This window comes from Anopheles aquasalis, chromosome 3 (genome assembly GCF_943734665.1).
Source record: "Anopheles aquasalis chromosome 3, idAnoAquaMG_Q_19, whole genome shotgun sequence".
In the NCBI taxonomy this organism is placed as follows: Eukaryota; Metazoa; Arthropoda; class Insecta; order Diptera; family Culicidae; genus Anopheles; species Anopheles aquasalis.
In genome coordinates, this window is record NC_064878.1 from 54,801,049 (window position 1) to 54,815,416 (window position 14,368).

The window sequence follows — 14,368 nt, forward strand, 5'->3', positions numbered from 1 at the left end:
TGCGGTTTCACCACGATATCATCTCTTTCTCTGTTTCTGTCCTAGATCCACATGCGGCAGCATTCGGGCGAGAAACCTCTGTCCTGTCAGCTCTGCTCGTTTCGAACGGCCGATCCGAGCGCGCTCTACCATCACGGTCTCCGGCATACGGATGAGAAGTCGTACAAATGCCAAATCTGTGGCTTTGTCGCAATCCAAGCCTTTGCACTCAAGACACACATCCAGACGCAGCATCCGCTCGATTACGAGCGCATCAAGTGCAAGCTGTGTAGCTTCGCTTCGGTTAATTCGGAAATTTTGAAACGTCACCGAGCGGACCATGCGGCCGGGTTACTGAAAACGCCCGATGAGGAGGAGGAAAATGGTGACGATTCACGCGATGGTGCGGACGGCGGACCGAACGGAGAAGCGACCGCAGTGAAGAAAAGCGATCCGAAAAATGCACCCGAGTGTTCGTCCGACTGTTTTCTACCGCCCGAAAGTGTCGATTCCGTGGTGCACGATTCCGGTGGTATCACGATACCGGCACCGGTCAACGGGGTACCGCCGGAGCACACGGAGGATACCCAGTTTCCGAATTAAGCATCGTTTTTTTTTTTAGATTAACAGTAAGTTTGCTTTCATGGTAAGAATGAACGAAACGCGATTAGGAATGGCCAGTAAAGGGAACCAGAAAAACACACTCGAAAAGATAGGCGCAGCATGAACAATTTGCCGTAGTACTGCGATACGGAAGAGTAGGCCATCGAAGTATGCTTGAATTTAAAGGAAAAAAGTAAGGCAGTAAGCAACCTTCGTACGCAAGCTTACTGAAATAGACAAAATAGTGTGAACGAAAGAGAATTCGAAGTGATTCGATAAAAAATTAGCACAGTAACGAACATAAAGTGATTGTTTCTAGGGAGCATATCTTCCTAGTAATAGGCTAGGTAAAAGGAAATAAGCGCGTGATGTCGTTATCGACAAAGAAAGAGCGTATTTCACGATTAATGACGTATGGCATAGTTTATACGCAGGATACGCGGTCCTTTCCATAGACATCGATGGGAGTGATTTATGAACAAAATGCAGTAGGAGCAATGAAAGCAATTCCATACCCGTGCAGGCGTTTTATGAAGGAATTGAGCAGCAAAGTCTATAATTCTTGACTAATGAAATGATTGTATGGGAATGGAAAAGACCGGAGCGTGTACACGTCCCGGTTGGTTACGAATATATACTATTCTATTTAGAAAAAAAATAGCCCAACAGTGTTGTTATTTTATCTTTGTAAAACCCCCATGTATACAACATTATCTGGCAATTTCAATTAATGCCTACTGCAGATTAACACAGATACAGAGGATCAATCGTTTCAAATCACATTACGAGCATGCCGCGTGCATGCAACGTACTACCGTAGACAATTGGATCTCTCGATCGATACCGGTGCACGTGCGCATAGCGTAAAAGATGTGACCGCACCGCCGCATTTTCCCAGGAGCTTGAGAAACGTGTGTTTGATGGTGAGTCATTCAATCGTGCAATAGATACTGCTGAGATCATCTACCATACGTGTAATCGGGAATGAAAGGATTTGCTATGTGCTCCCACGTATACGAAGCGAGAGAAAGGAAACAAAGAATTAGTTCAAAGAGGCGAATGTAGCACAAAGTAAAACAAAACAAAACATCAGTATTAACTCCCACCTCGACCAGTGAAGATCGTATTAAGTGTTTAGAAAAACGTTTCTTCCAAGACGATTGCACTTTGCATCGCGATGAGTGAGCAAATCACGTACACCGTAGCAACTAACACCGATCGCGATTCCGTGCGTGATGCACTGATAACGTTCTACTACCCGGAGGAACCGTTAACCACTGCCCACCGTAGTGGCGCCGAAGTAACGCCGGACGATCTGGAGAATAGTTTGGCGTTCATCGACAAGGGTACCGTTAGTTTGGCTCGTCTGCAGCCGGGTACTGTGGTAGGCATAGCCATCGGTTCACCATCCGATGCTGCCCTACATGTGCCGATCCGTACACGCAAATTCGGGGACATTGTTGCGTTCCTCGATTGGGTAGCGCAAAGCAGCGTTGCCATGGGACCGCGACCGAGCTACAACATGCACTGCCTAGCCGTTCACCCAGCCTACCGTGGCCGTTCGATCGGGCGCGGATTGGTCGAGCAACAGATGCTGTTAGCGAAGCGTGTCTGTCCTCAGCTCGGCGCGTTTACGGCGGATGCGACGGCCCGCGCTTCGGAGCGACTGCTGAAACGGTTAGGTCTGTGCGAAATAGGTCGCCTGCGCTTCGATGAGTATCGTGACGAACGGGATGATCGCGTGTTTGATCAGTTGCCCGATGCAGTAGTGGTAACGATGGAAAAAGCATTATAAGAAATACAGAAAATCGGATACCTCTTGGAACTAGCCACGAGTTGTAGTGTCTGTCTTTCTTCTTTCCATTTCGTCGTCGAAATAGCGTTAGCGTTGGTTTTTGTTTAGTTTGTTTATTACCATTTTGCATACACACTCCACTTATTGATTCGCCAGCGCGTCCCCGCGTCATACTAAACTCTCGTATATCATTCCTTCATACATTTATCTGTATATCAATCAATTATTCCGTAACTCCTAAAGAAAGACGAGAGAAACCAAGGAGCACAATTTCCGTTTTTCTCCAACCTCCTCCACTAGCTCCTCGCACTTTCGATCGTGATCGCTCGCCGAATTTATGAATTTACAATTTTTCCGGACCCACCGAGAGAGCAGTGCTGCTGCTGCTGCTGCTGCTGCTGGTGCAGTGTGTTCCGCCGGTTAGTTCCGGTGTGGCCAATTATGCAGTCACATATTTAGATTTTTAAAATGGAAACGTAACACAAATGCACACACCACTAAACGTACCGTCGATACCGTGTGGAAGGATACAGCGGCAAGGTCGCTGTTGACCGACCAATACCCCCCTGCCCCACCATCGCTGGTACTTGCAACCCCATCCCCGCCTGTTTGCAATCCCCGACAACAATCGAACGATCGAAGCATTCCAAATCGACTAAACTCGCCGACTGTCTACGTAGCGAAAATGGGATTAACTAGATAGGTGGTAGGTATCAGAGGTCTTAGTAGGCAGATCGTTAATTTGGCTTAGTTTCGAGCTACTTGGAGCGCGCGAACCTTTTCTAAACGCGTCGGCTAGCTCTGCGACTACTGCTGCTACGCTGGAGAGCGGAAATAAGCGCCCTAGCCTACTGTTTGCCTGGGGAGCAGTTGCTGCTGCATTGCTACACTACCTACTACTGGTTGCTTTCCATGCTCTAGTCCGTCTCTAGTAGGCGTTGCGAAACCGAGCTGCGCGATATCTGAAAGCGCTGCTGGATGAGGAAAGATAAAGCGCGCTGCTTTTTGGGTAAGAAATTGAACCTCATAAACGAAATGACTTTCTAGGTGGCAGACCGGGACACGTGTCGAACCCGTCAAGGTGTGAAACTATCTACTGAACTAGAGGATATAACAAGAGTGTTGTAGTGGTTGGATTGTGGTTTGATTTGGTTATACGAAAAAGGACCAGCCTTATCTAGATTACTTTGCTACTACTACTACTATACTGCACTCATTCGTCGCACTCTCTTCCAGCTCACTACTTCTCGTCAGCCTCGTCTCTTCCTGCTATTTCATCCTCTACTCCTCTCTACACCTCTACATGTGAATTCTACGACAGCGTCGGCAGAAGCGGGCGCGGGTGTTGCAAGGAGGTGGAACAGCCCCAAAAGTTGGAAATAATCCAGAGGTGGTGTTAAAATTAAGTAACTTTCGCGTAGATTGGAACAACAAAAATAGGGGGAGCCCAACAATATGACCCACAAGCTAATCCCGGATTAGCAATGCATTATCATCATCATCAGCTGATCGCAACAATCTCTGCTATATTTTTTATGCAATGCACGCACGCACATGACTGCGTGACCGTTACCAAGACGATCAGTTCCAGTGGTTCCTGTAGCTGTATGATGCAATGCATGGTGTATTTATCCCTTTAATAACCATTTGATTTATTCTTCCATTTTGTTATTTTTGTTTGTGTATTTGGGTGTGTTTTTTATTATTATTATACATTAAAACATCTCACAAGGCAACATCACATAGTAAGGAGCGTGTGGTGGTGATGGTTGTAATGATGATCGTGTAGAGTGTTGGAGAGGGTTAGTTTTTGTTGTCAAGCAACTTCACCTCCGGCCCAACTTGTTTATGATTACGATTACTTTTGCTGCCAATGCGCTGCTGGTGTTTGTTAAATGGAGCAATCGATGTGAATATTATCCCGCAGGTTTTTGATTCTAAATTGAAGTCCTTCGCGCCACCATCGACAAGACGCTATAGTCCCACTATACGGTGGGAGAGTTAACACGCAGAGAGAAGGGCTTGCATTAAGCAAAAGAAATGGGAGCACAGCCCACAAGCAACAAACAGCTTCCACCCTGGTATTGTTTGAGAAGCTAGGTTAAAAACGTGCCCCGGGGTTGAACGGTTCCCGGTACCCTAGTGGTGACCATTGCTGAGAGGGTTTTTAAGGGGAAGAATTCCCTTCTGCAACCTCTGTGCAACCCATTGCCCCACCATCCCCTATCTGCTTTGCTTTAAGACGACAAAAAACACACACACGGGACACTGACACACCAATGTTAGAGACTTTTAAAAACGACAATAATATGTACCTGTACCTTGGCATTCCTGTTTCGTACCGTTCCTTGTATGTGTGTGTTTAGAGTTTTTCATCCTTATTCGATTGTGCTTCTTCTTCGTTCTCACTATATCGCTCCTGTCGATCGCTGCTAGTCCTCGCATGCATTCGAAAACGTCTCTCCGAAACACTTCTCGATATTGTTCTCAAAATTGTTCCAAAACATGTTCCGTCGCTCACACCACGCATCACCGGAGAGCTGTGCTGTGTGTTACAATAATTTATGCACCTAGACAAATTCCGCCCAGCAAACCGTACCCAGCGCGGCACGGTGCAGCGCACAGACACCCAATTTCCTATACAGTCGTCGTTCCTCCTCTGCTCTGTGTCTCTATAGCCGCGCGACCCAACCACTCGCTCGCTCTGTTCCATTTTGATTATAAATAATTAACTTAAAAACATCCTTACGCGATAAGAGTTACGATGTTGGCGACAGTAAAGGTTATGATACATATGATGCGAAACAAAATAAAACAAATAAAGAAGACGGTTGATGATTATTAGCTCGGCGAAGCGCGATTCCTTCGTGTTCGATGCTGTACTGTGCTTTGTAGTGTATGTCTGGGTGTATGTGGGTGCGTGTGTGTTACTAGTACTAAAATTCATTGTTACTACACTTTCCCTCCTTTCACGCCTTCCGTTTCACGAATGCATCATTCTCATCGCACCGTTCGTGAACCGCCTGCCGTTAAGTAAACTGCTGTACTCGCATTCGCCATCCAAAATGAAAATGAAAAAAAAAAAGAAACGAAAACCTAGCGAACCTGCACTCTGCTCCCTTTATCTCAATCACGCTACTGCTGCTGCTGCTGCTGCTACTGCTGCAGGTGTTGCCTTTAGTCATGAAATGATGAAACACAGAATGTCCTCCATCGGACCGCAGACACAGGCGAACCCGAAACACTTCTCGAATCACTCCCTCCGTTACGCTATCGCTTCAGCACTATCCATCCGAGACGATAATTCCATGATGTCTCTCTCTCTCTATCTCTCCCTCTCTCTCTCACTGTTGCCTTTGGGGGGTTCTTTCCCCAAGGGAGTGATGGTCGATAGACAGTAGACGCCCTTTAGACGGACAGCGAAACGAAGCTGTTATACTGGGTAATGTTTCGCTTCAGGATGTCGGCACACAGACCGAGCACACGCTCGAACCGGGCACGGTCCAGCTTCACGCACTTGAGTGCCCCTCGCGCAATCACCGTTGCCGCTCGGGGCCGATCCAGCAGCAGTGCGATCTCACCAAAGTAATCGCTCGGTCCGAGCCGGCCCACTTCAGCCGCTTCTTCGCTCTGCCAGAAAGGGAAGGACAATAAAAATTGGGTTAGTGCTGCTATTGGCCCACTTTGCGGGGGTTCTTCCTTTGGGGCACAGAACTGGCACAGAAACTTACATCGCCTCGCTTCTGCATGACGGTGGCACATCCTTCGACGATGATGTAGAAATCGTTACCGGGCTCACCCTGCCGTACGATCGTTTCGCTGTCCTCGAAGCTCACCGGTTCCAGCGCATCGGCCACCGTCAACCGTTCCCACTTGTCGAGGCTCTCTGAAATGGACCGAGGGAGAAGGGATGAATAAAACATAAAATCCAACAAAGGGATTTGCACCCCGGGGGCCGGCATACCACCCCTCACTTACCCAGAATGGAGACACGCGACAGGAACTCCTCGTACATCTTGCGCTTCCGGATGGTCGAGCCCATCAGAATGCGCCGGTACGAGTCCCGATCGATGCCCCACAGCTTCACGTCGGTTTTGGCACGGACGGTAGCCGCACGGGGCGTACCGTAGATGAGGGCAAGCTCACCGAAGCTACCACCCTCACTGATCGTCGTCACCTGTTCGTTATTTACAAAAACCTGGGGACGAAAGGAGAAAACACAAGATAGAGAAAATGTAAGAGTCATCTGCACCATCATCACCGGAACTAATGAAAACGATCTTATCCGGATTCCGGAACATAACAAACATTACAACATTCCCACAAACCCAAGTGGCCACAACCCGTATAACCTTTGCCATTTGCCATTGTTTCCCCCCGGGGGACAATACATTCCATCTCGCACACGGATTAGGATTAGAAACGAACGTACACGTGCGCACACGTGCCAAAGGGGCTAACAGTGACTGGTTTTGAATACGCTCTCTGCTCCCACATCGGATATGTATGGGGGCGTGATATAACTTTTAATTAGAAAAGCCCTTCTGCCACCAAAACACGGTCGCCCTCTCTGGTTGTGTCCCTGGAGAAGTTTAAATCCTATCAGGGATCGGGGATCGGAGACAGAAAGAACCAAAAAAAACGAAACTCTATCGTCAGCAGATGCTGATCCTAGGTCCTAGGTCCAAACCAGGGCATGCAAAAGGCAAAGTTGCGCTTCTAAATTCTCCTTTATCTCACAGTCAAATACGCGAGCCATGGCCGTGGACCGATCTGCGCGCGGGGGAATGATTGGATGATTTCTCTTTGCTTCATTATTGGGAGAACCCCATGTGGCCGCCTGTGGTTCCACAGCGCACACAACAACCCACAGCAATGTGACCGGAAAATTCTCATTGAAATAATGGCAAATCGTCGAGTACCTTCAGCCAACGACGCCTTCTTTGCCCTTACAGTCCCTCCTCCTCTCTTTTCGTCCTCTAACAGTCATGCTAGACTATCTAGACAACGATCATTAAATCATGCTGCTGCTGCTGCTGCTGCTGCTGCTGCTGCTGCTGCTGCTCCGGCTTTCATTGCTGATGCCCCGTGGGTGCACTTTCATCACAAACCATGAGGACGACCACGGGCATCGAGAGACAGTGCGTGGCCGGAGCGATTCGGTGGCAAAGGGCAATTGTCCGGCATTGCTCTAGATTTCTACATCCGTTCATCACGGTGTTACGTCTGGCAAAGGCAGAGTGTGTCCGGGGCCAGGGCGAGAGGGGAAAGTGCTTAAGCCCTTCATCATAAGTCCCGTGTCTCAAGTCCATCCGTCCGTCCGTCCATCATCGTCCGGTTTGTTGTGGTGTGAAGTGTGATTATGGTTAGGAATACTGCTGCGGCAGCACAAACCCATGCGGTACGGCTTTCGGTCACGCTAGCGGGACCAAAAGCCGCAAAACCCCAATTTGTTGTAATCTGTCAGGGGGTAAGCCTTGGTGGGAAATCGAAGGGCACGAACCTAGACCGATGGGTCAGCAGCATTCAATTAAAATGGAACCAACCGAACCCCGAGAGCCAATTTTGTTTTGATGAGCTATTATCCTATTGTTCTTTACTAATTTACTGTATTTAAGCAGTAGCAAGAACGTATTTTGCAATATGCAGTCATTCTATTGCGAGCAATGGGTCGGAAGTTTAAAATGTCAGCTATTTTTTTTTGTTCTGATGAACCTTTCTAAATGATCAGAAAACTTTTGTGTAACATAATCAACACATAATAAATTAACTGTCACTATATCGGCTTACACAAAGAGTATTATTGTCACAAAAGTGTAACAAACCAGAACGAATAAAGGCGTGTCGAGAAAGAAACATAACGATTCCGAGAATTACAAAGAAAGCGATTCATTTGCAAAATGAAAATAGTTTTCCTCAACCATATAAAGCAGAAAATTTTAAACTATTCAATTAATGACTACGTTTAAGACAAAAACAGTTTGGATCAACATTATTTTAAAAATAGTACAACCCTTCCGATGTACAACCATTTTAGACGTGAGTATCTCAATTTAACCACCAGAGAAATGAAGTGTAAACTAGAGTCGAGTTGAGATGATGTTTGTGAAAATCAAATTCACTAAAACACCTCATATCCAAGCCAATCCATGCTCCAGCACGTTTACTGCAGAGCAACTATTGACTTCGCCATAAAATCACCCCGAGAGACGGGCAGCATAGCATGCAGGTTCACCGCAGGTTCTCTACAAGTAAAGGAGGTTATCTATTACGTTCCGGCACCGGCACCGACACAAAACAAACAAACACCCTTCCTCTCCACCTCTACCACCACCACAACAAATGCACTGGTGGTGATGGTGGTGGTGTAAGGGATATAAAAGACTTCCCAATTAATTAACCCATCCCGCGCGCGCGAACCCGCACGTAGATGTACTCTATTCTCTATCTCATTTGCAAAACCATTCGCCGCGCCGCATTAGGGTGCGCTCGGTTTTGTTGATTTTTCGCGCTCGACCCGGCGGGGGGTGAAACTCGATCTTGCTACCGAACCGAACCGAAACGATGCGTAGCACCGGGAGCAGCACCAAAACGATCGCGGGATGAAATGTGAGAAACAAACGACGATAGAGAAGCGAGGTGGTGCTGGTGCTACTGTTTCTGTTTCCATTAGAAGCAAAGGCGGCAGCAACAATGGGGTGCACACCGTTTTACCTCTGTCTAGACCCTTACCCTCCTTGCCGCCTTACCTCAACTTCACCAATATCGATGACGTAGAAGTTGTCACCTTCGTCGCCCTGCTGGATGATCGGTTCACCGGGCAGAAAGGTGCACGGAAACATCGCATCGAAGATGTCCGACCGTTCGTTCTCGTCCAGATGCGAGAACAGCACGTTCTTGGCGATCGCCTTCGACAGGGCGGCCATCGTTTTGTAGTCCTTCGGTACCACCTTCTTCACGTAGCTCGTCGCGTCCTCCTCGGTGACCGGTTCGGCCGAGATGCCACCGCGGCGCCGCACCGGCGGTACCGCCGTCTGTGGCATCGGGCTCAGATCGTCCAGATCGTCCGGTGTAGCGGCCTGCTTACTCGCGTCCAGCTTCGCTTGTTCCTGGATTCATTTGAGAAAGAAAAAGAAAGAAAGAAAGGCAGAAAATTAATCATCTATTACGCATTACACGCGCGTTACACGAGGCGCGCGCAATGTGCAGAAGATCACTACGGCTAAGCCCCCCTGCGCGGGTTTCACAATAACCCTTCCCACCGCACCTCCCGTTCGGTGCGATCGTTAATACGTGCGATCGTGTAAATAAACGTTACCAAACCACCATCGCCATTCGGTGGTTTCTGGTGCGATCATATCTATTTGTTTATCGGAGGCAGCAGCTCATCCACCCACCCGTACGATCCCCATACGATCGCACTCTCCTGTCTCTCCTGCCCCTCTTCGATCTCGTGTGCCACTTAATGAATAAATATTTATGCAGCTTATTTTCGCGCAAAAGCGGCCACTTCCCGGCCCGCCATGATGGAATCGTCGTTGTGAATGGACCGTGTGGCGTGCCACGGTGCCATATTCCAGCGAAAGGGCGGACGTTTTGAGCACCTTCTTCAAACTTTCTCGAGTACCCTTCCCATCGACCTGTTGCGGGGTTTTGTGGTTTCTCCACAAAAAAGAAAAACCTAAGAATACGGCGGCGATCCGAGCCCAACCTTGACACCTAACCTTTATTCCCGAAGGAAGGCAGGAACGCAAAGAAAGGGGCCTAGATTTCATGCCTTTCCTTCAAAAGACAACCAAATGTTAGGTGTGCCACGAAGCAGGGCTTCTCTGAAGCACCTCTTGGTTGAGGTTTTAGAGCGAACCGCAACGGAGCATGGCGTCGGGTTTGCGTGACTGACAGCTATGTGTCGGTAAGGCCTCCACCCCCACAAATCCTAAACGAATGAAACGAATGAACGCCAACGCCACCGATTGCCACCGATTTAACCTCTTTGCTCGTAGCTGACATCCTTGCCCCAAAAAGCGATGCCCAGTGGCCTATTATTAGAACAACGAAAGTTGACCTTGGGCGCTACTAGTGCTAGTTCCGCCCGGCCACTGTCCAGGTGCGATCCCGATAATGTTTTTAAGCATAACTGCCAAGCAACACGAAACACGGACTTGTACTACTAGATAAGGTGCTTAGGCGTGACGTGCTTTGTGCTTCGGAATGGTATTCTTCTTGGCCTAATCCATCGGCAGATGGGCGATCGTGAGCGCATGGAACAGCTGCCCCGTTCTCTAATAATGGCTTCTAATAATATTTGAATTAAAGTCCCCAAAACGGTACACCGACATAGCATAACATCGTTCCCAGAACAAACATGACACGACGAGGGTGGTAGTCCCCGAGTAATCATAAAGCATTGCTCGATGCTCCAGCGAGGAGCATATGCCCCGTTCCGTGCGGTATAAGGACACGAAGTTTCCGTGCGTCATACGCGCAAAGACGAATGGTCATGGTTCCCACGAGGATATACCTGAGAGCTGCTATACACTCGACACGACTCGCTCTCCTATTCTTTGTCTCGCAACTGTAGCACCTCCTTGTTCTGTCGCTCTACATCGCGCATACATTCCTCGCGCGTGGGGTCAATTGTGCTTCGCGGTTGAACATAACATCCATTCACACCACCATTCCGACACTAATTAAACCAAAGAACCTGGCAGCAGCAGCAGCAGCAGCAGCAACACCACTAGCTTGGCAACATTCTAACGTTAATTACTGGAAACCCTCGTCGGCAAATCCGGCCGGGTCCGGGATCCAAGTAGCGCCACCATGGTGAAAGGCGCTTTAAAAAGGGCATTAACAACGCAAAAAAAAAGTAGCTAAATTGACTCAACGTGTGCTCCCTCGCTTCCTCTCAACCTTACTGTGGGAGTGAGCTCCAAAAACCAAGACCTCACGGACACGGGTGCCACGGGGCTATCAACATTCCGCACGTGCACAAACGGAGCGACCTTCATGCGATATTCACCTGCGTCTTCGTCAATTATTCATCCAAGGATTCTCTGGGTGATGAGACTCGCCAAGGTGGGGCCAAAGGATCTTTTTCGGGTTAATGCGGCTTCGCGTGCTTTGGGTAGGCGAAAGCACAAACTCCAAACCACGGTCCCCGGGATTCCGTGGAACTGGCACGACCGACTTGTTGCTAGCTGCATGACTTGTGGAGCATAAAGACGACACCTGGATCGAGGCCAAGGCATTCCTGAACATGACCGTGAAGAGTGGAAGTAGAAGTAGAACGCTGATTTTGTAATTCCAACCCCTCCTGGGATCCTGTTTCCAGACCAGAACTGAGTCACATAAATCTGAAACTGGAACAACCGACGGAGGATACAGTTCAATTGCTTTATCGCTTCTAAGAAGACATACTCGAGATAAAGGATCCGTCCACCGATCTACCGATGAACGCGTGGTGGCCGCTTGACAGAAACTAGAGATAAAGTCAGCCTCCTGGTGAGAAGCGAGTGAAGCAGTAACAACGGCCATAACTTTGAAGTTGTTCAACAACAACACTTAATCACTTCTATTCTTTCGGGGTACACGGACTCCTCTGTGATTTACCGGGATGCTGGAGGCTCCAGCCATGCCATGCCATGCCATGTACGGCCCCTGCCTGCTTGGACTGGGCCTGGTTCGAGCGGAACGCAAAAAGTTTAAATTGGGTTTCTTATCTTGGTAAACCGCAGCCCGTCCTTGAGAGTGTAATTGAAAAGAAATAAATTACTTGTCACTCCTTACTGCTCCCAAAGGCTTATCACTAACATGACGACGACGAAAGAGTTCATGAATGTTTCCGCTCTCTAACAATGAGCTGTGCGCGGTCCCCGAAAACCACGCCCGTGTTGGTTTCGACATCGTTGACGAATTACTCCGTTATCGCGATGACATGCAGACGCAATGCATGCAAGCTCTAAGGAACAACACATGAGAGTTTAGGTATTTGATGAAAGTCACCACAAGCCAAAGGTGGTGGACAGGAGACGATACCGACCGGGACCACGAAACAGCGTCTGAGCTTTGATCCGGATAGACAGGCCGGTCTCGTCGCCTGTGCATTTTCGCGTCAACGACGGTGACAGCCGTGGCCAAGTGCGTGTTGGCTGCCTAGCTAGACACACGATAACAGCGGAAGAAGACGAGACGAGCGGATTGTCTCCGGCTCCGGCAGATACCATCTTTGGCGAAGCAATATGCACCCCTCACACCGAACCGCAGACCACCAGTGCGCGCCTCCTCCAGCGGGACGTCGCCGTCGTCATTCATTACACAATCACGCGGCCGCGGCCGCTTGTGTTTAGCCGTTCGCTTCGCTCGCTTGTCAAAGTTTTGATTCATCGCTGCGGATGGCGTGCTCATTTGTCTTCGCAGCTAACACTGTCACCTCCAATCGCCTATCAGCCGTGTCACTGCAATCACGGACATGGCGTGGCCAAGGAGGAGGAGGAGGAGGAGGAGGAGGAGGAGGAGGAGGAGGAGGAGGAGGAGAGCTTAGATGCTTCAATGACAGCATCACTCCGCGATGAAGCACGCTAGAAGCCATTTCGGCGGGAATTTCAATTAATACTCTTCCAACAAGATGAGAACATCGTAGTCGAACTTCTCCATAAAACTCTTCAACTAGAGGGAATGTTTTTGGACAACTTTTTCAATAACACACCCAAAAGACACATCTGAAATTGGACGAGGAAAGTATCACTACTACGCTTGATGGCACGAGATCCATTAGGAAGTGCTGCTCACGACACACTGGCAACAAAAACAACGCCAAAAGACCATTGAAACCCATTAAAGCTGTCCCAAACCAGTGTGAACGCGTGTTGTCCTGAGGCGTCTGTTCTGTGGCACTTTCACTCAACCCGCCCCCCCCCCCCGTCTAACAAACGATACACGATCCAATAAGCCCAAAACCATATTTGCTAAGTGACAGGCTGGGCCTGAGTGTCAGATAGGAACAGACAAAGTAAGGCCCACCAAGTAGCATCAGGCCCCTGGGAACAACTGTAGTGGGTGTACCTTTATTCCTCCTTTTTCCTCTATTACTCCAGCTCGCTTTGCTATTTTTACGCGCCAACTCAATGGACCTTGGGGGGGGGGGGGGGGGGGCACTCCGAAATGGAATAAATGTAAGTTCATTACACGAACCATCGGCGCGAGTTATTAAAACGTAAGTATGTGCTGCGCGGTCTATATTTAGTACGTCACCACCCGGTGGTGTTCTGTTAGCACGGACAGGCACATAAGTTTCATTTTTTTTTTCTCTCTCTCTCTTATTTTTCCTCCATTCTCTAATGCGCAAAGTGTACAGGCGACAGGACAAGCGACAGGACACTTTGAGACCACTCTGTGGCCAACACTCACAACAGCAACACTCTGCCTTCGATGTGAACGATGTGATCAAGCTACTCATCGCGAGTACGATTCCAAGCATCTCTTCAAATCGAGTAAGCGCACGGTACAGACAGCAATCATACGTCAAACCGTTGAAATCGATACCAGCATGTTAGCGGTGAACGTTGTGGCGCCGCCACACCACATCAAATGATGTGAGAATCCGTGGTGCTGCTGCTGTGCTGCGAACCACACGCGACAACTCGAGAATCATCATCATTAGAACCATTTCTTGCCACACCTTCGAGAAAGATCGTCACGAATCAATAATTTAATTAAAGAAACTTCTCACTTAATGGAGAGGGAAGGTATGGCCACGGTAAAGACCACCTAGCGTGTCCAAACCGTGGAGACAACCATTAACAAACATCCGTCCAGAAATTCGTTCGAGACCTTTGCTTCGTTCAACGGACAACAAAACGTCTATCCGGCCCGGAATGAGAGGTTCCGGAACAAACTACTAATTGTTGATAAGTGATTATGACATATTTGATCATCCGCAGGACACGAGACTCAAGTCCATCTCTCCATGGTACTGTCGTGCTGTCGTGGATC

The 14,368-nt window shown here is 48.6% G+C and overlaps 3 protein-coding genes across 9 annotated transcripts in view; 2 read left to right on the forward strand and 1 right to left on the reverse strand.

Annotated features, from left to right (window-relative positions):
* Positions 1–1,233, forward strand: part of LOC126579214 (zinc finger protein 652) — a 3,521-nt gene extending 2,288 nt beyond the window's left edge. The window contains exon 3 of the mRNA XM_050242608.1: positions 46–1,233. Within this exon, the coding sequence (XP_050098565.1) occupies positions 46–582 (537 nt within the window). The 3' untranslated portion in view covers positions 583–1,233. The remainder of the gene's footprint in view (positions 1–45) is intronic.
* A 459-nt stretch (positions 1,234–1,692) lies between these two features.
* Positions 1,693–2,415, forward strand: LOC126579220 (uncharacterized). Its single transcript, XM_050242623.1, has one exon. The coding sequence runs from the start codon at positions 1,760–1,762 to the stop codon at positions 2,375–2,377; it is 618 nt and encodes a 205-aa protein (XP_050098580.1). The 5' UTR covers positions 1,693–1,759; the 3' UTR covers positions 2,378–2,415.
* A 55-nt stretch (positions 2,416–2,470) lies between these two features.
* LOC126579218 (cAMP-dependent protein kinase type I regulatory subunit) overlaps positions 2,471–14,368 on the reverse strand; it is a 34,704-nt gene continuing 22,806 nt past the window's right edge. For all 7 annotated transcript variants that reach the window (XM_050242614.1, XM_050242615.1, XM_050242616.1 and 4 more), the window contains 4 exons: positions 9,127–9,486; positions 6,356–6,575; positions 6,109–6,263; positions 2,471–6,007 (listed from right to left, as the gene is read on the reverse strand). In XM_050242614.1, the coding sequence (XP_050098571.1) occupies positions 5,786–6,007; positions 6,109–6,263; positions 6,356–6,575; positions 9,127–9,486 (957 nt within the window). In that variant the 3' untranslated portion in view covers positions 2,471–5,785. The remainder of the gene's footprint in view (positions 6,008–6,108; positions 6,264–6,355; positions 6,576–9,126; positions 9,487–14,368) is intronic.